This window comes from Apiospora aurea, assembly GCF_038362705.1.
Source record: "Apiospora aurea strain CBS 24483 chromosome Unknown utg000007l_segment0_segment0, whole genome shotgun sequence".
Lineage (NCBI taxonomy): Eukaryota > Fungi > Ascomycota > Sordariomycetes > Amphisphaeriales > Apiosporaceae > Apiospora > Apiospora aurea.
In genome coordinates, this window is record NW_027117394.1 from 3,669,319 (window position 1) to 3,691,530 (window position 22,212).

At 58.5% G+C, this 22,212-nt stretch overlaps 9 protein-coding genes across 9 annotated transcripts; 6 read left to right on the plus strand and 3 right to left on the minus strand.

The window, feature by feature from the left end:
* Window positions 1–180: 180 nt before the first annotated feature.
* Window positions 181–1,536, minus strand: PG986_011431 (F-box domain-containing protein; the record flags this gene model as incomplete). The annotated part of the gene is made up of 1 exon (XM_066847653.1): window positions 181–1,536. One exon carries the CDS (start codon window positions 1,534–1,536, stop codon window positions 181–183), a length of 1,356 nt encoding a protein of 451 aa, XP_066697144.1.
* A 1,597-nt stretch (window positions 1,537–3,133) lies between these two features.
* Window positions 3,134–4,497, plus strand: PG986_011432 (methyltetrahydropteroyltriglutamate-homocysteine s-methyltransferase; the record flags this gene model as incomplete). Its single annotated transcript, XM_066847654.1, has 3 exons — window positions 3,134–3,464; window positions 3,556–3,870; window positions 3,935–4,497. The coding sequence occupies 3 exons, from the start codon at window positions 3,134–3,136 to the stop codon at window positions 4,495–4,497; spliced, it is 1,209 nt and encodes a 402-aa protein (XP_066697145.1).
* Window positions 4,498–5,317: 820 nt separating this feature from the next.
* PG986_011433 (uncharacterized protein) lies at window positions 5,318–7,451 on the plus strand (the record flags this gene model as incomplete). Its single annotated transcript, XM_066847655.1, has 3 exons — window positions 5,318–5,585; window positions 5,707–5,762; window positions 5,820–7,451. The coding sequence occupies 3 exons, from the start codon at window positions 5,318–5,320 to the stop codon at window positions 7,449–7,451; spliced, it is 1,956 nt and encodes a 651-aa protein (XP_066697146.1).
* Window positions 7,452–8,705: 1,254 nt separating this feature from the next.
* Window positions 8,706–9,482, plus strand: PG986_011434 (uncharacterized protein; the record flags this gene model as incomplete). The annotated part of the gene is made up of 2 exons (XM_066847656.1): window positions 8,706–8,807; window positions 8,937–9,482. 2 exons carry the CDS (start codon window positions 8,706–8,708, stop codon window positions 9,480–9,482), a joined length of 648 nt encoding a protein of 215 aa, XP_066697147.1.
* Window positions 9,483–10,503: 1,021 nt separating this feature from the next.
* On the plus strand, window positions 10,504–11,502 carry PG986_011435 (alpha/beta-hydrolase; the record flags this gene model as incomplete). The annotated part of the gene is made up of 1 exon (XM_066847657.1): window positions 10,504–11,502. The coding sequence occupies one exon, from the start codon at window positions 10,504–10,506 to the stop codon at window positions 11,500–11,502; it is 999 nt and encodes a 332-aa protein (XP_066697148.1).
* Window positions 11,503–12,350: 848 nt separating this feature from the next.
* On the plus strand, window positions 12,351–13,110 carry PG986_011436 (Endo-1 4-beta-xylanase A; the record flags this gene model as incomplete). Its single annotated transcript, XM_066847658.1, has 2 exons — window positions 12,351–12,586; window positions 12,693–13,110. The coding sequence occupies 2 exons, from the start codon at window positions 12,351–12,353 to the stop codon at window positions 13,108–13,110; spliced, it is 654 nt and encodes a 217-aa protein (XP_066697149.1).
* Window positions 13,111–13,977: 867 nt separating this feature from the next.
* On the plus strand, window positions 13,978–16,709 carry PG986_011437 (uncharacterized protein; the record flags this gene model as incomplete). The annotated part of the gene is made up of 2 exons (XM_066847659.1): window positions 13,978–15,103; window positions 15,151–16,709. 2 exons carry the CDS (start codon window positions 13,978–13,980, stop codon window positions 16,707–16,709), a joined length of 2,685 nt encoding a protein of 894 aa, XP_066697150.1.
* A 707-nt stretch (window positions 16,710–17,416) lies between these two features.
* Window positions 17,417–18,127, minus strand: PG986_011438 (family 4 carbohydrate esterase; the record flags this gene model as incomplete). Its single annotated transcript, XM_066847660.1, has 1 exon — window positions 17,417–18,127. One exon carries the CDS (start codon window positions 18,125–18,127, stop codon window positions 17,417–17,419), a length of 711 nt encoding a protein of 236 aa, XP_066697151.1.
* A 2,318-nt stretch (window positions 18,128–20,445) lies between these two features.
* On the minus strand, window positions 20,446–21,718 carry PG986_011439 (uncharacterized protein; the record flags this gene model as incomplete). The annotated part of the gene is made up of 2 exons (XM_066847661.1): window positions 20,446–20,766; window positions 20,801–21,718. 2 exons carry the CDS (start codon window positions 21,716–21,718, stop codon window positions 20,446–20,448), a joined length of 1,239 nt encoding a protein of 412 aa, XP_066697152.1.
* Window positions 21,719–22,212: the final 494 nt, after the last annotated feature.

Sequence of the window (22,212 nt, forward strand, 5' to 3'; positions counted from 1 at the left end):
CGGTGGAGATTATGATGAACGAAGTGTAATGATGCAATCCTTCGGGCATAAATGCGGCATCGATAAATTCCTCAAAGTTTAGGCCGTTCATATAAGATAATCCCATATTCTAGAAGAATGAACAAGCCAAAAGTCTTTTTTCTCGTAACCCGAGGCATTCGCTCTCGACCCAGCTCATCCCTATAAAACAGGCTGAAAATGGTAGTTGGGCATGACCGCCCATCCCGGCCCATGCAACACATCATGGCGAACAGCGAGGGTGTGCGGCACAACAGCACCGCTCGGTCCTTTCGCTTTCCCTTCCTCGTCGACCCGGACCATGGCGCCCGACGCGACGCCATCCGTGACGATCCAGCCGGAACCGGCCCTGTCGACGTACGTGTGCGCCAAGGTCCGTACTTCGGCATCCTCCATCTCGCCAATCTCGAACACGTTCAGCGTCTTCCAGTTCTCGCTCCCGCTCCCGCTCCCGCCGCCGCCGCCGCCGGGGTCGTTCACGATCTCGCCCAGCATGTGCCGGAAGGCGGTGGTGCGCTCCATCCAGAGGTCGGCGACGTCGACGTGCTTGAGGGTCTGGCGGTCCTCGAGGATGCAGTTGTTGGGCCTGGGCGTAAAGCGGACGAAGAAGCGGTCCAGCTTGGGCAGGTGGTGGATCAGGTGGCTGATGTGCGACGAGAGCGGGAAGATGGCGATGTAGTTGAAGTCGACGACGGTCCTGGGGAACAGCGGGGAGTTGTTGGGGTATTCTCCTGTGCCCAGCAGGGCGCTTAGCATGGACGGTGGTGACCGGAGGAAGAACTCGTACGTCTGGTAGGCGCGGATGGAGGAGCCTTCGTTCAATAGGATCGACGTCCAAGGACGAAGCGTCAGAAAGGGGCAGGGAGGTGCGGGCACGGCACCCTTGAAGGAGCCTGCGACGGATGAGGAGGCACCCGGCGGCGAGCTGCTCGTGCCGAAAGGACTCGACAACAGATCTAGCATATTCTCAGAGTCTCTTCGAGGGCCCCTGTGCGAGCGGGCGAGTGATAGGATGTGGTACGGGATATTGAAAGACCAGGCATCATCCAGAAACAGCATGCGATTGAGGAACGCGGCCAGTGTGGCTGGCGGGGCAATGATCGTGAACCTCAAAGGGTCAATGGCAGCAAACAGCTGATCCCAAAGCCATTCCAGATCGGACGGGCGAATCTGGTAGGCGACTCTGGCAGACTCGATCTGGTGGTCGGCGAAATCGACCAGCAGCGTGAAGGTTATCACATTGCGCTGGAGCCTGTTCCCCACGAGGAAGCGCAGCAAAGGGACGGGATCAAGACCGTCTAGCGAAGAGAGCTCCGGCCGCCACTGCACGTGGCGGAACAGAATTGGCAGCGCCTGGCCGCGCCAGAGATGGCTGACTTGCGATGCGGACTTGAGGTCTAGTACCTCGCTTTCGAGCAGGCCGTCACTCGGCTGGTCGTGGAGTCGGTATTCTGTTGGGGCCGGCCCAACCAGGAACTCCAGAACCTCGGCTAGTATCTCACGTGGAAGCTGGTCCATATCTGCTCGTATCGCACTGCAGCAATCGGTTTTGGTAGGTATATAGCTGACCGCGATGAAATGACTAGCAGTCGGCTCGATGGCGGGCGATGGAAAGGCTAGCAGGAGCTGGCAGGAACTGGGCACCTCTGGGGCAAAGATGTATCCGGGGCGGCAAGCGGTGCTCCTGACACGGCATCAAAAGGGCGTTGGATTGAGTCTAAGGATTGAGAAGAGCATCTCTATCTCTAAAAGTATTGTTTCCGATACCAGATGGACTTTCCGAGAGGCAGGCAGCCACAGGATTGATGGGATTGAACGGCTTCCTCCGTCAGGCGAGTAAGTCAATGATGCTACTGAGGCACGTGGTTCTGCCTGCCTGCCGTGGCTTTGGCCTTTAACCTTAGCTTTTGGCAGCACCTGCCCCCAACATGAAGTACATGGAGGAACCTCAAACCCGAGGTCAATTCCAGTGATTCTAGCAATGAATACACGCCCATGTTAGCGCTATTTGGCGCAATCTTCAGGTCTCATTTCGGAGTATGTTTCCTCTCTCCGCGCATAACCAAGTCGTGTTTTTTGATGCTGTTGCGATTTGCGTCGGAACATCGAGTCTGAAAGGATGACGTCAGAAGCCAGAAACCAGCTTGGAGTACTTGGAGTACTTGGAGGCTGGTTGGTGCGGAGGGTCGTAGACACCACCAACGTCCACCGGAGCAACAAGCCGACCCTGATTGCCTATGAAAATCCTCCGATGCTCAGACTCGGTGCCCCCGTTGCAAATACACACATAGCATTCCTCACTTGCTACAATTCCAGCAGCCGTACAGAATGCTACGGATTGCCGAAGACGGGACCAGTCAGCCGTTTGTAATCAGCCTCGGCGCGTGCGGGGTGGTCGGCGCTAGTCCTATAAGAAGACGCACTGGAGAAGAAAAGCTGGAGCTCTGCAGCAATTCCCTGGCCCGACTGGAGTGTCTGAGTGTGGCACTTCTTTCAGGGACCGACTTGGTCCCGGTCGCTAGCACTTCCGGCGAAGGGACGATACGACGTTGGCGATCCAACCAGCGGCCTTCCTGGTACAGTATCATATGGCCCCATGGCCGGAAAAGGCTCGTCTTTTTGCAACAGACGACAACGCCGAAGCTTGGTAACACATCGTAGGACTCGCTTACTCTCTCGATGTTGACGCCGTGCCTGCTACCCGAAGAGGGCTTGCAACCTACCCCTCAAGCCATCCAGCCCCCACTGCCGGCTACTGCAAGTTGACCGTCTCAGAAACGAGGGACTCCTCCGACAGACAAGACGTGTCAGGATGATGATGCTACCAGAATTGTGGCAACCCCCCCACTTGTTCGAATCGTGGGTGCGGAGAGCGAGGAACGGTGTAGTGATCTGGATTTGCGAGATATAAGCGATAAGAGCCTTGCTCGCCATGTGTCGCTCCTAACTTAGCATGTCTTATTTCTGTCCGCCCGTCAACCTTTAGGTACTCGAGGAAAGAACTATCCGGACCGCACCACCACACACACACACACACACACACACACACCACACCCCTTCTCATCTCACACCACCTTGTCAGCAGTAACCTCCTCTCGCCCCCAAAGCCAAAGCCATGGCGACCAACAAGCAGCGCCCTCCCTTCCGAGCGGAGCACCTCGGCTCTCTGCTCCGGCCCAAGGAGATCACGGACAAGCGTATCGCGCTGGACAACGCCAAAGCCCTCGAGATCGTCCAGGACAAGGAGCTCTCCACCCTCGAGGACAATGCCATCAATGAGATCGTCAAGGTGCAGCTGGACCTGGGTTTCCACGCCATCGGCGACGGCGAATACCGCCGCCACCAGTTCTGGGGGACCTTCTTCCCCAACTTGGAGGGTTTTGAGGAGATCCCCAACCCGGACTGGGACATGTTCCGTCTCTACGTCCCTGACACGGCCGCTTTCAGTAAGTTGATCTCATGACGAACGGAGAAGATGAGACGGCGGAGAGCGGCGATGAGGCCAAATTAGTGAATGCGTTCTGACCATCGCTCCAGCCGAGACCGGCCACAAGCCCGGTGAGACGATTGTGTGCACGGGCAAGATCAAGCACGTCGGCTCCTCCTACATGAAGGACTGGGAGTACCTGAAGAAGCTGGTGCCGGCCGACCGGGTCAAGGAGCTCAAGATCACGCTGGCTGCGCCCGAGTGGTACCACCTGCGCTACAAGAAGGGCAAGGCGTACCCGCAGGAGGTCTACGCCAACGACGCCGAGTACTTTGCCGACATCGCGGCCGCCTACCGGGCGGAGCTTCAGACGCTGTACGATGCGGGATGCCGCAATGTCACCATCGACGACCCCAACCTTGCCTGTGAGTAGTTGCTTTTATGGCACTGTAAGGAACGACAATGGCTAATACACTTTCCTGCCTCCAGACTTCTGCTCCGAGAAGATGCTGGCGGGCTTCAAGGAGGACGGCGAAGACGCCGAGGCGCTGCTGGACTCGTACGTGACGCTGTACAACGACTGCCTGAGCGGGCGGCCGGCGGACATGCACGTGGGCATCCACCTGTGCCGGGGCAACTTCGCGTACAGCAAGCACTTCTCCGAGGGCGGGTACGACCGGATCGCGACCAAGCTGTTCAACGGCATCAGCGCCGACACGTACTTCCTCGAGTACGACACGGAGCGCGCGGGCACGTTCGAGCCGCTCAAGCACCTGCCTAAACACAAGAACGTGGTGCTGGGCGTCATCACCAGCAAGTTCCCCGAGCTCGAGGACGTGGGCAAGCTCAAGGAGCGCGTCTACGAGGCGGCGGATGTGGTCGCGAGCGGGGCCGGGCAGACGCGCGAGGAGGCGCTGCAGCGGTTGGGGGTCAGTCCGCAGTGCGGGTTTGCCAGTCACCATCTGGGCAACTCGGTGACGCGCGAGGACATGATTGCGAAGCTGAAGCTGGTGCGGGAGCTGGCGGATGCCATCTGGCCCGGCCAGCCTTGAGTTCGCTGTCGCTATGTACTGCATACTGTTTGCTAGTCTCGAGTGCTGGCTAAACGAAGCTTGCTCGCACTATTTGCAGCCATTGAATGTTCTTTACCCCACCATGGCAATTGCAGCGTTCCAAAAGTCGGTCAGGTCATTATTGATCATTTCCTCCGAGCACCATCAAACACCAAGCACTTGGCTTTCGGCTCATGTCTCTTTTTTTCGTGTATCCTTCTATTAGAGCCCGCGTGGCACATTCGTGCATAGCACATACGCCGTCGACGGTTGGGGGCTCCCGTTGGTCGATGCTTCCGATGCATTGATGAGCTGTCCTACAGCCGGCCTAACGCGATGGGACGTTCCGGTCAGGCACGCAACGGCAACCAACCCCCAGTGCATCCATCTGTCTGCCTTGGTATTTCCATTGCTGCTCATTTGATTGATCAATTCGGGTCCTTTCTGTGGTCGGACTATGGATTCGCGCAAGTAAAATAAGAATGTGCCGGTCGGCATGGCGGCCCCGGGCTCGATGTTTGCGTTTTCCCGTATCTGTTCTCTCCATTCTCGTGAGCGACAGCCAGCACTGCCCCGCCATCAATTGATCAATTCCACGCTGCCCCTCCTCCCCTGCCCCCCTGTAGCGACCCCCTGCAGCGACCCCCTGTTCGCCTGTAGGCCAGCGATTTGGCGGGGCAGTCCAGCTCACTTCCCCGATTGATCGACTGTGTTCTAGTACCGTCCAACCAACTCCTGAACACCTGCCTCCATCCCAACTTTGGCATTCTCACCCCCTTGCCCCCCTTCGACATTCCTTCTACTTTTCGCTCCCTTCACGATGCGCGACAGATCAGACCCTCCCCCCAACGAGTCGGAAACCTACAGCCCCGGCAACTCCAACGGCCCGCCGGACCTGAGGCTGGTGCACTACAACGATGTCTACCACATCGATGCGTCCTCGGCCGAGCCCGTCGGCGGCGCGGCTCGCTTCATAACGCTGATGGAGCACTACCGGCACGCCGACCAGTTCAAGGGGCAGCCGGAACTCATCACGCTCTTTTCCGGCGACGCATTCAACCCGAGTCTCGAGAGTTCCATCACCAAAGGTCGGCATCTCATGGGATCCCTGCACAGCTTTGCTTCTGCTGCCAATACGGCCCACCGCTATTTGGGATCTTCATTCCTGTGGCCGCCAAGGAGACACGCGTGCTGACACACAACTTATAGGAACGCACATGCATCCTATCCTGAACAACATCGGGACAAATGCCGCAGCTCTCGGGGTATGTTTACATGATTACCAAACATTTTGAGCTTGGAGCCGCTGCTGACGGTCATAGAACCACGATCTGGACTTTGGTGTGCGCCAGTTCCGCTACCTGGCGTCCAAGTGCAAGTTCCCCTGGCTCGTCGCCAACATCCTGGACCCCGCGCTGGGCGAGGACGTGCCGATCGGCAACTGCAAGCGGACGCACATGCTCACCTCGTCCAACGGCATCAAGATCGGCCTCATCGGCCTGGGTGAGCGCGAGTGGTTAGAGACGATTAACAGTCTCCCGCCCAACCTCATCTACAAGTCCGCGTCCGAGACGGCGAAGGAGCTGGTGCCCCAGCTGCGGGCCGAGGGCGCCGAGATCGTGATTGCCATCACGCACATGCGCGAGCCCAACGACAACAAGCTGGCCGAGCAGACGGACGGCATCATCGACATCATTCTTGGCGGTCATGACCACTACTACAACCACAGCCTCATCAAGGGCACCCACGTCCTTCGGTCCGGCACCGACTTTAAGCAGCTGTCGTATCTCGAGGCCAGGCGCAAGCCCGACGACCCGAAGCGCTGGGATGTGAACATCACCAGGCGGGACGTCACGTCCGCCATTCCCAAGCACGGGGCTACCGTGAAGCTGGTGGAGAAGCTGACTTCAACTCTCAATGCGACTCTCCAGAAGCCCGTCGGCTACACCGCCGCCCCGCTGGATGCCCGGTTCAGGACCGTCAGGTTGAAGGAGAGCAACATCGGCAACTTTGTGTGCGACATTATGCGCCACTACTACTCCGGCGACTGCTGCATCATGGCGTCCGGCACCATCCGTGGCGACCAGGTCTACGTCCCCGGTCCTCTCCTTATGAAGGATATTATGAACTGCTTCCCCTTCGAGGACCCCGTCGTCGTGATCAAGGCCAGCGGCAAGAACATCTGGCTCGCGCTGGAGAACAGCGTGTCGCAGTTCCCCGCGCTCGAGGGGCGCTTCCCGCAGGTGTCAAACATCACGTTCGAGTTCGACGCGAGCAAGCCCGCGGGCGAGCGCATCGTCTCGGCCACGATTGGCGGCGAGCCGGTTGACCTGGAGCGCAAGTACGTGCTGGTGACGCGCGGGTACATGGGCCGCGGCAAGGACGGCTACGACAGCCTGCTGATCCAGTCCGAGGGCGGCGAGTGCGAGGAGATCGTGTCGGAGGAGAACGGGATCCTCATCTCCATGATGCTGCGGCAGTACTTCCTGTCCTTGAGGGTCATGGGCAAGTGGAAGAACTGGGGCAACGCCATCAACCGGCACTGGGACACGGTGCAGAGCAAGGTCAGCACGTCGCACCCGCACATCGCGCCCCAGGACCAGCGGAGCCCGTACGATTCCGCCGCGAGCAAGAAGGGCGGCTGGGACAACTGGACGCCCGAGAAGCTGCGGTCGCGCCGGGCCAGCGTGGGGATGCGCGAGGAGTCGGACGCCGAGTCGGATGACGAGGGCGAGGGCGCGGGCGACACCCACGAGGCGGAGCACGAGGTCGAGGATATCGACAAGGAGCTGCAGATCATGCGGCGCGTCGTCCGGAAGTGGAGCCGGATCGCCGGGGTCCACTGCAGCGTCGGCGACGAGCTGAAGGAGGGGGAGTTTGAGATTGACTGGACCAAGGCCATTGCGCCGCGGATCGAGGGTCGTATCGTCATGGTCGGCGGGGGAGATGCCTAAATGAAGCAAGCAGGCGGGAGAGGGAAAGAGGGAAATGGGAAATGATGTGATAGACGTTACACGATGCGTAGAGAGAGTCTAGAGAAGAAGAAGAATAGCAAGGTATTATTGTTATTGTTTCTACGTCGCAAAGATTGGGCTTGGTGGGCGTTTGCTTGGTAGCTTCGGTGTTGCCGGTGGGCTTGATTTGGTGTCTTCACGGGATGGGTACTCACTCTTGCCGCCGAGGTACGTATTGCAAACAAGAGAAAAGAGATGGGCTGTTTTTTTAGACTTAGACCTCGTAACCCAATCCCACGGTAATCCCCGCAATGCATCTTCTGGCTGAGCTTCTTCGTCAGTTTGACCGAGACTGGAGGCGATGCACTCCCCCGACGGCCGAGTCTCATTCACCGCCCACCTTGTACCACGGGCACCTGAAACAGCCCAGCTGGAAGAATGCGAAGCATCAAGCGCAGGCGAGCCGCATCATTCATCTGTGTAGCATGCTACACGTGTGACTGACCGTGACTCAAAACTTTCTTGGTCGTCGGCGTCGCACGAGAGCGCAGACGGACCGGGGGAGAGGCTTCTGGGCTCATCACGGGAGGTTGCATACAGCTGGGGATGGGGGTGGCGAGGACCACGTTTTGCCGCGAGCTTTTTTTTTTTTTTTTCGAGCTATCTCTGCTTCGAAACGTGCACGAAATCGAGGCTGCTTGTTGTTGATTCAAGTCTTTTCGGTCGCTATGTATGTCTCGGGTCCAGGGTGTTTGAGGTTGTCTTGCTGCTTGGCTTGTTCTTGTTCTTCTTTCCTCCGTTCTCTCCCTCCGTTCTCTCCCTCCGTTCTCTCCCTCCGTTCTCTCCCTCCGTTCTCTCCCTCCGTTCTCTCCCTCCGTTCTCTCCCTCCGTTCTCTCCCTCCGTTCTCTCCCTCCGTTCTCTCCCTCCGTTCTCTCCCTCCGTTCTCTCCCTCCGTTCTCTCCCTCCGTTCTCTCCCTCCGTTCTCTCCCTCCGCTCCTCTCCTCCTCTTCTCCTTTACATCGTCCAAGTGGGCTTCCAGGTCGGCTCGCTGTCTGCACCTAGACGAAATCGGTTTCTCAAGATCCTCGTAAGTTTTGAAGACGAAATAGAGGAAGCGAATGTTTAACAACTGTTCGATATCGTGCGATTGAACAGAAAAAAAAAAGGGGGCACACACAAAACGCCGAAACGAAATAGAAGGTCAATGGGCGAAACTGGCGACTAATCCAAGAGCAATTAATTGTCTAATGGTGATGGGTGAACGCAAGGAGGATCCGACAAACGCTCAGGCTGTAGTCGAGCCAGAGGAGGGCTTGCAAGCGAGACACGTCTTCGCCAGGGGCGATACTACCATGGTGAGCAAAGCTTTCCTCGTCGCTTTTGGGGGGGGACAGACTGACCGATGTACCAGATGCAACAACTCGCATCCGAAATCACGTCTCCCTCGCCCTTTCCCGAAGGGGCCCCGAACACCCTCATAACAGCACCAGCACCCCTATCCCCAACCTCGACTCATCCAGGGGGAGCAGGCACACCGACCTCCTCCCCGGCCCTCCGGAGCATCCCGTCTCTGTCACCATCACCATCACCCTCCCCCCCACACCGGGGGCCCCTCGACGACGACGACGACGGCCACATCCATACCCGGCACGGAGGGAGAAGATGGCCTCGGCAATCCCACCCCCCAAGAAAGCGGCCTCAGCACCGCCGCCGCCGCGGGCATCGGCGTCGGCTCCACGGTCGGCGGCGTCCTGCTGCTGATCCTGGTCGGGTGGTTCGTGCAGCGGCGCAAGCGGATGGCGCCGACGGCGAGCCGGGCGTACGACCGGCCCTTGAAGGATGATCCGTCCGGGGCGGGAGCCGAGGTGGCGGAGCCTGGGTGTGGCGGTTCGAGTGGGGGAGGGGGTGGAGGGATAGAGATGTCTTCGCCGCCGGGGAGTCATGCGGCTATTGCTGCTACTCGCAGCTCTGGGGGTGGTGGGGGAGGGGGAGGGGGAGGGGGGCATGTTGTGGCGGAGGAACGGGTTTGAAGGAAAAGGGTCGTGAGTAAGGGGGCTATCATGGTAGTGGTACACTCTTCGGAAGGGTTCGGTAGCACATTTACTAAGGACTCCAGTAAGACTAAGTAGATTCCAATGTTTGCCTCGAGGCAAATCTTCATCCATCCTCACATGTAGTATTGTGGTAGAACGACGTGCCGGAACCACAAAACCTTTCACTTCCGCAAGGGGGAGAGTCCTTCTTACAGGGGCTTAGTGGCTTACACGTGCGTCTCAGTAATGATTATTCTCATCATTCCCATTGAGTTCAGAACTCCCTTTTTTTTGGTTTCTTCCCTTTTGTTTCCAGCTCTACCAAACCAGCCAGCCCTCGTAAACAACACACTGGGGCCTCAAAGCATCTTCAGTAGCAACGTAGGGCTCGGGCTGTTCCACCATGTGGGCGGGTTGACGTTGTCATTGGTGGCATAGCATGGCCAATCATGTTCGTGATTCTATGATGGCAACAGACAATAAGTGGCTACGCCTAGGTCAGACTTGCCATGGGTATGAGTGGGCACCTCGATCTGACAGGAGTAGCAGGAAAAGCAAGTCTGGTCCTTTTCCTTTTAGGACTAACTGTGGGCCGTTCAGCATACCCTGTATCATCGCATTTGTACGTCAGTTGCGTCTAGTTTCCCTATTAGTAAGACGGTGCATTCCGCACTCACCCTGCGTATATCGTTCCACCTACAAACCACGCATCCAGGAGGGGGGGAAAGGGGCCTGTCTTTGCGGCTGACAAATGCATCAGTTACTAAGTATACGAAAGTTGCTTTTTTCCCTAATCCGACAGATTACTAGGAGAATCTCCACTCAACTATCGGTTGTCCGAGCTAGCCGTGGTTGGATATATAAGCCAGCTGCCACCTCGAAGATGCTTGTCTACTCTGTGCAACACTGTGTGTGTTACCAAGTGCTTACCTGCATCTCAGTTGCCGACACTTGACTGTTCTGTCGATCTACTCTACCCCTTTTTGTCTAGCACACAGTTAGTATCAGCCTATACATAATGAAAGGCGGAGGTTATTTCCACGCCGGAAACGGTGTCAGTTTGTACTACAGCTCGGAAGGCCCTGACGATGCGATCCCCGTGCTGCTCCTACACGGGTGGACCTGCGACCAGAATGACTGGGCGTTCCATATCCCCTTTCTCCTGTCCCTCGGGTTCCGGGTCATCGGCATGGATTACCGCGGCCACGGCCACAGCTCCGTGTCAGACAACGTCACCAAGTTCGACCCCATGACCCTGGCCGAGGACGCCGTCGTGCTGCTTGCGCATCTTGGGATCCATGGTAGTAGCAATGGAGTAGACAACAACGGCAACGGCAACGGCAACGGCAACGGCAACGGCAACGGCAACGGCAACGGAAACAGCAACGGACAAGAAGCCATCGTCATGGGCCACAGCCTGGGCTGTCTGGTAGCCCACCTAATAGCCGCCCGCCACCCAACCCTGGTCCGCGGCATCGTCCTGGTCGACTCGGCCTACACCCTGACGCCCCCGGTGATGGATAATGTCACCCAGATGTTCGACGAAGCAGACCCCCCTTCCCAGGCCGCCGTGCTCGCGACCGGCTTCTTCGGCGCCACGGGCATGTACTCGCCCGACCACGGGACCCCCGCCTGGCTGGCGCCGTGGCACCAGCGGCGGACGTGGGCGATGCAGCCGCGCGTCGTGGTCGAGACGTGGAAGCAGATGCAGGCGCAGCTGGGCGAGTCCGGGGCAGCGTACGTGAAGCAGGTCCGGCGGGAAAAAGCTTCAGGGGGGAGAGGTGAAGGCGACGACAACAAAAAGATTCCTAGGCTTGTGACGGTTGCGTTGGAATCCAGCGTAGAGATCGAACGGGAGGTGGGGATCGATGAGAAGGTAGACAGGGTGGAAATGATTCCAGCGGGCCATTATCATCATATCATCAAGCCGGATTTGTTCAACGGGGTGTTGAAGGAGTGGTTGGTGGCGAGACAGTGGGTTCGACAAACTAATGGCGCCAAAACGGCGGAACTGTAGATGAGAAGCCGTAGCGACGTAATGGTGTTGTGACGGTTAAGGGCAGCTCTGCTCAAAACAACCATATCACGACTACATGTCTCTTCCATTCGACTAGCTACTGAGTTATGGCGTTCACTGCAGCAAAGTGACGCTAGGCACACAGTATCGTATACATGGACTCGTGAAAGTTCTTGCACTCCATCCTGTTTATGCAACCCTTGATTGGGTCAATATCCCCTGATGATGCTTGGTTGTCTGACTCGGTCATAAGGATGCTGAGAACATGATTAGGTGTCCATGCACAGTCATCAAAGTGGTACAATGTTGTTGATATTGCCTTGCCGCTATGAAATTTCCACCAATATAAAGTCACTGCCTCAGACCCTACTGGCTCCCCCGGATGAAGTGATCAACGGCTGATCAGGCACGGCCCTGTCTCATATGGATATGGCACCTCGGGGACCTGGAAGAGGACCAGGTCTTGCTAATCACTCCATGATTCCTATTTATAGGATCCGGGTTGGTAATGTCAAGGTGCCCCAGATCTTGGCGTTCGACTTTAGCCGTGAGGGTCAGCTCACGGCATTTTTCGATGAACTGGCAGTCACTGCCGAACGCTTGTGTAGTTCCTTGATTTGGAGGATACGGCAATTTAAAATTGAGTGTCATCCCCCTTTTCAGGAGCAGCCAATGACATTTTGCGGGGTCTGAGATTGTAACGGACATTTGGAAAAGGGACGTGCGAATATAAGTAAGTTGGTTGCCAAGTGAAGTGTGAAAGGGATGAACATCTTGACAGTTCCACAAGATCCTTGACCACACCCAAGCCTCAATCAAATATAATCGTCCAAAGCCATCGACCGACCATGAAGATCACTTCTCTACTGACCGCGGCCACCTCGCTGGTGGGCGTGCTCGGAGCCCCGGCAAGTCTCGACCACATCAGCAATGTGATGGCGCGCCAGGGCTACGCTTTCTCATCGTGGTCGGAGGGCGGCATCAACTACCGCTGCAACAACGGCCCCGGTGGATCCTACACGGTGGACTGGTCCGGGCCCGGTGGGTTCGTCTGCGGTAAGGGATGGGGCCGCGGTGGAGCTAGGTAGGTAGACCTGTGTCTTTCTCCATTTCACCATGCAACGCCTCCTTTTCCCCGTCTGCCTCGAACAGCTGACGGCGGCTGATTCGCTTGGCGCCGTCGCCTCTAGATCCGTGCAATACAGCGGCACGTACAAGCCCCAAGGCCCCGGCTACCTGGCCCTGTACGGCTGGACGCGCAACCCGCTGATCGAGTACTACGTCGTGGACGCGCACGGGGACCTGTCGCCGAACGAGGTGTGGACGGAGAAGGGCAACTTCACGTCGGACGGCGGGACGTACACCATCTACACGTCGACGCGGGTGAACCAGCCGAGCATCGTGGGCACGGCGACCTTCCAGCAGTTCTGGTCCGTCCGCACCTCGGAGCAGCGCGTCGGCGGCACCATCACGACGGGCAACCACTACTCGGAGTGGGCCAAGCACGGCATGAACCTCGGGCAGCACGACTACATGATCTTGGCGACCGAGGGGTACACCAGCAAGGGGAAGCAGAGCAGCGGGTCGTCTAGCATCACGGTGTCGTAGAGCAAGGGGCAGGGTTGAGCAGAGCGGGTTCTATTTAGTAAGGGATTGGTGGATGTGTGAATGGGATCAGCCATGTCTGGTCAATCGGAGCGAGAATGTTGCCCACGAGGAGAAGCAGAGAGAGGGGCGGGTTCTGCCTAGGCTTGGCTTACCAACGACGCGGAAGCCAAGCAATGAAGGAGGAAGCATCAGCAGCTTTCCGTCTTGGTACTGCTGATCTCCTGCCGTTCGTGTGACCACTTTGAGCAATTCCATGTTTGCTTTTCTAAAACCGTTTGCCTCCTTCCCTACTGGCTTCCTTATGATTGGGCCATGTTACAATGTTCGACATGCAGGAGGGCGGCTTGACGTAAAGTCGCTAAACCCCGCGTCAGCACCATTGCGCCGGACTGTTCAGGCCTCCCTCCCTGTCTTGTACATGCACCGTTCGTAAGAGCTCGATTCCCAATTGAAAGAGAGGCCTGACGGCAGCACCGCTTCTTGGCGCAAGATCTCACGCGCACTGCTGAGAAACCATGGCTGATCCCAGGCTAATGCACACTTCGTCGTATAAAAGCAAAGAAGGGGTCTGTCTTCTCCAATAGCAACCGGCACTCACTGCGTCAGCTTGCGACATCTGCCCAGAGATCTCCCCGCATGTCTCGCAAATACCTTCTGTGGAAGCCAAGCCGCCCATCCAACAGGAACGTATGTACACACACTGCAAGCCACTTTCCGTCGCCGCCAACTAATATGTGCAAGGAGCTTCTGTTTGTCCCATAATCAACGCCGTCAGATCGCTCAATATTTTGGGATCGGACGAAGCGGCTTCGTTTCTGGACATTCGATTCTATTTAGAAGTGCTTCTTAGAGTACACCGCGGTGATCATGGATCTCAAGGCGCTTCGCACGGCAATCCGCACCACGCCCATCGTGGACAACCACGCCCACCCGCTGCTCAAGGCCCAGCACCAGGACAAGCGCTCGCTCCTCTCCATCGCCACCGAGGCCCATGGCGACGCTCTCAACGACTCGCAGTCCAGTCTCGCCCACATACGCGCGGTAAAGCAGCTAGCCGGGCTGCTGGACACCGAGCCGACATGGAGCGCCGTCGAGGCGGCGCTGAAAGCCAAGCGCCACTGGGAGGAGGACCCCGGCTCCTCCCCAGACCACTGGGCCGAGTGGATTCGGACCTGCATGCAGGGCATCGAGACCCTCCTGCTCGACGACGGGCTCGACGGCGCCGGCGAGACGCTCGACTACGCCATGCACGACCCGTTCGTCACGAGCAAGTGCAAGCGCATCGTGCGGATCGAGGCCCTGGCCACAGACATCATCCGGCGCGTCGTGGCGTCCCTGGGCGGAACGGAGGAGACGCGCGTCGTGCTGTTGACCATCTTCACCGACTTCGAGCGCGAGATCCGGCGGTGCCTGGCGGATCCCGAAGTCGTGGGCTTCAAGTCCATCATCTGCTACCGCGGCGGCCTCGACGTGCCGGGCATACTGGGGATGGAGCTGGAGATGTCTGCGGCCGAGCAGGAGGTGGGCAGCATCGTCGTCCAGGGCGGGACGCTCCTGCGGCTGCAGCACAAGGCGCTGAACCATCTGCTCGTGCACGCGACGGCGCGGCTCATTGCCGAGAGCCCTTCCGAACACAAGAAGCCGATCCAGTTTCACACGGGCCTGGGCGACAACGACATCACACTGGCCAAGTCGTCGCCCTCGCATCTGCAGGCGTTCATTGCGGACTACCCCACGGTGCCCATCGTTATCCTGCATGCCAGCTATCCGTGGACCCGCGAGGCGGGATACTTGGCAGCGATGTATCCGAATGTCTATGCCGATGTGGGCGAGGTGTACCCGTTCATCAGCCGCCAAGGGCAAGAATCTGCTATGAAGCAGATACTCGAGTTGTGCCCGTGGTCCAAGATACTCTGGAGTACGGACGGTCATTGGTTCCCGGAGACATATGTGCTGGCCACAATACAGATGAGAGAGGTTCTTGAGACTGCAAGTTGCTCCTAAACTCTGACTGGCCAGAGTGATGCTAACGTTCGGCAGACTCTCGGCGACCGCGTTCGAGAGAGGGAGATCTGAATGAACTTCAAGCTATACAGCTGGTGCAGGACATCTTATTCGCCAACTCTAAGAAACTCTACAACCTGCAGACGGAGACCACCCTGCCCAGGCCAGAATCAATCTCAACGACCACCCTCGTGGACCCACGATCTGCCCCTAAATCCTCGACCCAATCAAAACGAGACGTCATCCAGACCCTGAACGAGACCGGCTGCAAATGGCTCCGACTGGTATGGGTCGACTACACCGCCAGCACCCGCTGCCGCGTCATCCCCATCAAGCAAGCCCTGAAGGCGCTCGAGAGCGGCGCCGGGACCTGGACCAACACCATGGCCGCCTTCGGCCTGCTCCAGAACGACATGCCCATCCCGCAGATCACGTCCACCGGCATGTACAAGCTGGACGTGGCCTGGACCTCGCTGCGCGCCGGCCCCGCGCCGGGCCACATGAGCTGTTTCAGCGAGTTCCGCGAGCCCGACGGGTCCGAGACGCTGCTCTGCCCGCGCACGCTGCTGCGCAGCGTCGTCGACAAGGCCAGGGCCTCCCAGGGGCTGACGTTCCTGCTCGGCTTCGAGATCGAGTTCGTCGTCATGGAGCGGAACCAGGCCCCCGGAGCCCAGGAGAGATTCCAGCCACTGCGGAACGACGACGGGCACGCCTGGGCCGTGGCCCGGGCGCTCGCGGATACCGGCCGCCCCGGCAGCTTCAACACGGTCCTCGACGGCGAGCTGGCCGACGCCCTCGACGCCGCGGGCATCGAGATCGAGCAGTACCACGCCGAGAGCGCGCCGGGCCAGTACGAGATCGTGTTGTCGCCCCTGCCGCCGCTCGAGGCCTGCGACGCGCTCGTGCACGCGCGGCAGCTGATCGAGGCCGTCGCCGCGCGGCACGGGTTCCGCGTCACGCTGCACCCGAAGCCCTTCGCCGCGAGCTGCGGCACGGCGTCGCACGTGCACCTGTCGGTTTCTTCGACCACAAAGGGGGACGACAACCCGGCGGTGTACGGGCCGTTCTACGCGGGCATCCTGCGGCATTTCGCGGCGGTCATTGCGTTCACGTACAGCAACCCGGTTTCCTACGAGCGCATGGTCGACAGCTTCTGGGCCGGCGGGCGCTGGATCATGTGGGGGCGGCAGAACAAGGAGTCGCCGCTGCGACAGTGCGGGGGCGAATCGGGCCCGACGAGCCACTGGGAGATGAAGTGCCTCGACGGGCTGGCGAATCCGTACTTTGCCGCGGCGGCGATCCTGTCGGCGGGCACGCTGGGGGTGGCGACGGACGAGCCTATGGTTTGGAAGGATTGCGCATCGGATCCGGCGAAGCTGACGCCGGAGCAGCGGAAGGAGCTCGGTATTACGGACATGTTCCCTGCGGATCTGGAGGAGGCGCTCGTGGCGCTGCAGGCGGATGCGGCGCTGGTTGAGCAGTTGGGCGCGCCGGAGTTCGTGCGGCGGTACGTCGATGTCAAGAAGGCCGAGATTGGGGTCTTGAGTCAGATGGACGTGGCGCAGCGGCGGCAGTGGATCATGGAGAGATACTGAGAGAATGCGCTGGGTCAGTCGACTGCAGTGTTCATGGATATCTCCGAATGCTGCCTAGGAGATACAGCTCCGCGGGTCTGCATGCTTCGACGGGCGACAAGGTCATGTATCGTAGCAGATGCAGAACATGAACGCGGAATAACCGATAGCGCTCTCGGGAATTGAACCGACCTTCATTCCTGTCAGTCACTCCTCGATTTTTCCTTGGGTGCCTCGGAGGGATTTCCGAGCAAGGTCCGCATAGGCGGCGCATCCCTTTTCTATTTTCCCCCATCCTCTCCGTTAGTTTGGCCACGCATGAATCGAGGGACGGACGAACGACTAGTAGTAGCAGACGCGGTCTCATCCGAACGCCTCGGAGTGCTTGCGCTTCCTCCCGTTCGTTCAAGCTGCTTATTTCAAAGTTCGCGTAATAAGTTGCTAGCCGATCCAGCAGTTGTTCCCAGCGAGTTTGATTGCCTGGCAGGGTTCAGGACCGACGATGCCATCTGATCATAGGATGCCGAGCCGTGCTGATGGATTGAGCCCGTTGCAGCATTACCTTCATAACCACAGATCATGGCGAGGAGAAGGTTTGTAGAAACGAAGAATCACAGTAGTATCTTCATTGGTCTATGAAATATGCATACGGGCTAATACTCAGCATTCAGTAACAAACTTTTGTCATTCCAACCCGTGGCCCGATCGTGACTCTACAGAGTCCCTCCCTACTTCCAAGCCTGCCCCGTAGCCGGGTTCCGGTACCAGTTGCTGTCCGGGTCCCCGAGGCACTCCCCCATGGTGACGAGCTGGTACCCGTCCTGCCGCGCCGTGTCGATGAGGAACTGCGCGAGCTCGTTGACAGTGCGCTCGTGGATGTCGTGCTCCAGACTGATGAACGACGACGTGTTGGGGTCCGCGCCCCCGAGCGCCGACGAGTAGATGCTGCGCGCGCGGTCGTAGTCGCCCTCCCAGTCGAGCGTGTCGACGTTGTAGTCGGCGACGTGGTACCCGAACGAGCCCAGGTCCGCCATGCAGCCCGCGTCGCACGACGTGTAGGGCGGCCGCAGGTACGTGGGCACGAGGCCCAGCACCGCCGCGATGGCGGCCTCGTTGTTCTCGACCTCGGCGCGGCGCTGCTCCGTTGTGAGCGTGCTGAGGTCCGCGTGCGTCCAGGTGTGGGAGCCGATGTGGTGGCCCGCGGCGTGCATGCGGCGCAGGGTCGCGGGCATGCCGGTGGACTCGTCGCTGATGACGCCGTTGCCGTTGCTGCCCACGACAAAAAAGGTCGCCTTGACGTTGTTCCTGTCCAGGATGTCGAGCAGCGTCGGCGTGTAGGGGCTGGGCCCGTCGTCGAAGGTGATGGCCACCTTGCTCGGCAGGTTGCACGTCGTGATGTCGACGCCGTAGGGCAGGCTGCCGATCTGCGGCCGCGGCATGCCGCTCGTGTCTTGGCGGGGAATACCCCTGACGACGACGGCGAGGACGGGGACTGCGGGAGCACGAGGCCGTTGGCGTATGGGACCAGTGCTGCCAAGAGCAGGGGGCAGAGGAAAGAAGGTAGGGAATACATGGTGGCGACAGCACCCGTAACTTTCTTTTAGGCGTTGACAGGGAAGGACACACAGACAGACAGAAAGGGGGCGGGATGCTCGCGAGTAGTGAGAGAGGCTAGCGGCAGCGTCAATCTAGGACTGGGAGGCTATTGAGACTCTGGTGACGGGAGTTCCTTGATCCAGCAACGGACGGGAAACCTTGATGATATTTATAATACGGCTTCCGTCGTTGGGAAGAAAGTCCGATGTCAAGGCAGGGCGCGGAACGAGTAATCCTGGGCCCAACTTGCGCTTGCAAGGGAGAGGTTGTTGACATGGGCGGATGCGAACCAACTCGGTCAGGGACTTATACAAGTGGGTGCATACAACCCACCACACCACGCAGATGAGATGCAGCGACGAGTCGACCCTCGGCCCCGGCCATTGGTCATGGCAACAATCCACGACTATGTATATGCCATCGTCCCATCACAAGCCAGAGCGCGGCTCGTCTCTTGGGGAGATAGGACCAATAGCGCAGGTCTGCTATAAGGGAGGTCTGACGTCGTCCAAGTCCCATATGGCTCCGTCTCGTCTGACGCCGAGATCAGCTTATCTGACCTCGACAGCACAGCGCGGGGAAGAAGCAATACCGTTGTTTGTTTGATGCCTGGGGGAAGGTGCATGGGGGTGAGAGTGGGATGAAAGGACTTCGGGATACGAGCTTTGACGAAGGACCTCCAGGGGCCGCAGTAGCATGGCGAGCGCATGGGGCGCTGGTATCCCTGGCGAACGATCGCTTCCCGGTATGGGAGGGTTAGCTGGAGCTACCGGCCAGGTGGATCATCCGTTCGAGCAGATCTGCCGAGTCGGGCGGGTGCAGGGCTAGGGAAGACCAACATGCAGAGCTACTGTTCAACTACATGCCGCCTGCTGCAACACCTTCCGGTGCTGGTAAGCCAGGCAGGCAGAACCAAGTCATCCCGTAGGATGAGCCGTGTAGTCATGGCCGGCTCATTGGTAGGCAAACCTGAATAACCTACCCACACCTTATCTTGATGGCTTGACGCCTGACTCAATAGTGTATATGTGCCGTTATGCATGTAAGTTGAGGGCGGGGGTTTTTCCCACGAGCACATGACTGTTGATATGTTTTCTTTTTTGTTCTCTTTGCTGCAGGTCATGCCCGCGACCCGGTTTGTTTGTCGTACAGACCGATATGAGATTGGCGCCACGGCCGGGGTTGAGGGAGGGGGGAAATGAGGAATTAGTCGGCAGGCAAGTAGATGCGAGTAAGTAGAGCCGCCTAGCTTGCGAAGAGAGCATGCCTAAGGGATTATACTGGGCCGGGCCTGCAACGTCGTGAACCTGGAGGCGACCAAACTCACTCACCACGCCATGATCGCAAGGCTGGACGATCGCAATAGGCGGTGAGCGTTAAGAGAGAGAATTGCAACAGCCGCATCATTCCTACTCGTCGAGTTGAGTTGTTTTGTCGCCGTTGCTCGCCAATGCGCCGCCCCAGAAAACGCGAATCGGCACAGCCTTGGGGAAACGCTGCAAGGTGACGCCCGTTCTGTACGCTGCCCAATCAACCCCACAGCAGTCCGGATGTCTCCCTGGTCACCCGTCATCGCGACGCCGAATGTGCGAGCAGCTGAGGGAAACAAGCGTGGGCCGAGTGAGCGTTGGGACTCTGCCCAGACTTGTGGCTGCAGGCAGCATTTCCAGGACGGGCAGTGATGCGATGGGATTGGCATCTAGGCGGCTGATGGGGCTGATAGCGACAACAACAACAACGAAAAAAAAACAAAGAAAACATACCATCTCAAATACGAACAGCAGCTTATGACGTAGCATCAAGGACCTTTATGCCTCTTCTAAATGGTCAGAGAGATGCACAGTGACAGAATCAATCTCGAGATGCCGCAGTCGCCAGGGTGACCTGGCCGACTGAGGTCGATAGGCGAACGTGAGGAGGGGCTCGGTCAGCTTAGTCGATGGAAATTGGGTCACTTCCTCGGGTTATGAGCCGAGTGATATAGGGTATGCAGCTCGCCGTTTGCTCTGCGGCGCATATAATAGGTACAATGCGGCACGGGAAAGCGATGCGAGATGGATTGAAGGAGAGGGTACTGCCTCTAGCCAAGGATCGGCGCCCGATTTTGTCTTTTGGTTCTGGTTGCTCACGAGATGAGCCCGTACATGTAATTCTGTGTAGTTTAATCGAAGGTAGTCTTCTTGCCTTCGGCCTTGACCATGCCACCAGTAAGGTAGGTCGCGACCTGTTCGTCTCCGTAGACCTTCTTGGGGGCCCTCGCAGGCTCCTGCCTCCTGGGGAATGATGCTGCCTTTCTCGCCGCGTACGCTTCGTCGCCAGTTTCGGGCCTCTTGCCACTGGGCGCCTGCTGATCCCGCGGCCTGTCCTTTCCGTACCGCTTCTTGTACCGGACCTGGTCGTCTTCTGCAAACTCGACCTTGAGCTGTCTGCCGTGAAGCCTGTTGACCCACCACTTGCGCATCTTGAACTTCTTCTCGGCCGTCTCCCCATCTGCGTCCGCATCCTCCCCTTTGGACTCCCTTGAAGTCGTCCTCTGTCTCGATCTCCTCCTTAATCTTCACAAAGCCCTTTACGCCCCAGTCGGCCGCCTCGGGCTCCTTGAATTTCACCCAGCCGTAGCCCTTGCACTTTCCTGTGTCCTCAAACGTAGCCACCTTGACCCAATCGATCTCGCCGCACTTGTCAAAGTTGTGCCGGAGGTCGTCCTCTGTCGTCTGGAAGCCCAGGTTGCCCACGTAGATCTTGCGGCTCGGGGCGCTCTTCTTGGTCGCGGCGCCATTGGCGGCAGCGTCGCCGCCGGTCTCCCCATCGGCGGGGGCGTCTGTCTCGGCCTTCTTCTCGGGACGTCCCTCGAAATTGGTCGCCTTCTTGATCAGAACGTTGCGGCCGTTCAGCTCGGTCTCGGTGAGCGACAGCGCCGCCATCGCGGCCGCCTCGGTGTCGAAGTCGACGTAGGCGAAACCTCTGTTCTGGGGGCCCGAGGGCCGGGGGCCGCGGGGCGGCGGCGGCGCGTTCTTGCTCGTCGGCAGGTTGACGCGCGTGATGTTCTCCGTCTTGATGGCGCCGCCCGAGTTGTCGACGATCCACTGGAACAGTTCGGGCCGCGTCATGGAGAAGGCCAGGTTGCCTATCCAGACGCCCCATTCGGAGCGGTTCGACTTCTTCTCGCCCTTGGCCGCCTTGCCGCCCTTGCCGGCGGGGACCTCGAGGCCGTCGTTGGGCTCGGCCTCATCGTCGCTCGTAGGCTTGACGGGCAGCGGCTTGCCCTTCTTGAGGAGGCGCTTCGCTCTCTTGGACGGGGGCTCGGGCTGTTGCAGGTCGACTTCGATTTGGCCGATCTCGTTCTTGCGCTTCTTGGACGGGGATGCAGGGGCCCTCGGCTCGGGCTCTGGCGACGAATCGGAGGAATCGGAAGAAGAATCTCTGGGCGCCATCTTGACAAACTGCAGCGGGTTCCGCAAAAGGAATGCAATTGAAAGACGCGATTTGGATGTCTGGTCTGGTCGGTAGTGTCAATCCGAGCGTACTGGCGATTTGCAAGCTTGGGCGCTTTCCAAAAAATTCTCTGGGGCTGATTAGATAGCGCTCAAACAGCATTTATGCAGCATGCGATGGGCCCCACCACCGAACCAATCACCAGCAGGCCGGCTCTGACCCCGGCCTCCTGAATAGAAGCCTCCTACAGGTTGACCTGTATTACTGCATGGTAGGGTCTCCAGTCAGACAATAGATATCGCTGAGGGCTCTGACTTGTTTGACTTCAAGCTTGACTCTTTCCTCATTGCTGCATTGCGATGTCAATTGGCACTGGTATCAATGGCCCAGGTGCTTTGTAGCTCGCTCAAATCAATGATAACGATGACCCCTTTCCAGAGCGCAATAGCTCATATCTCATAGCTTGACCCTTTCCCTCGTTCATACGATATAT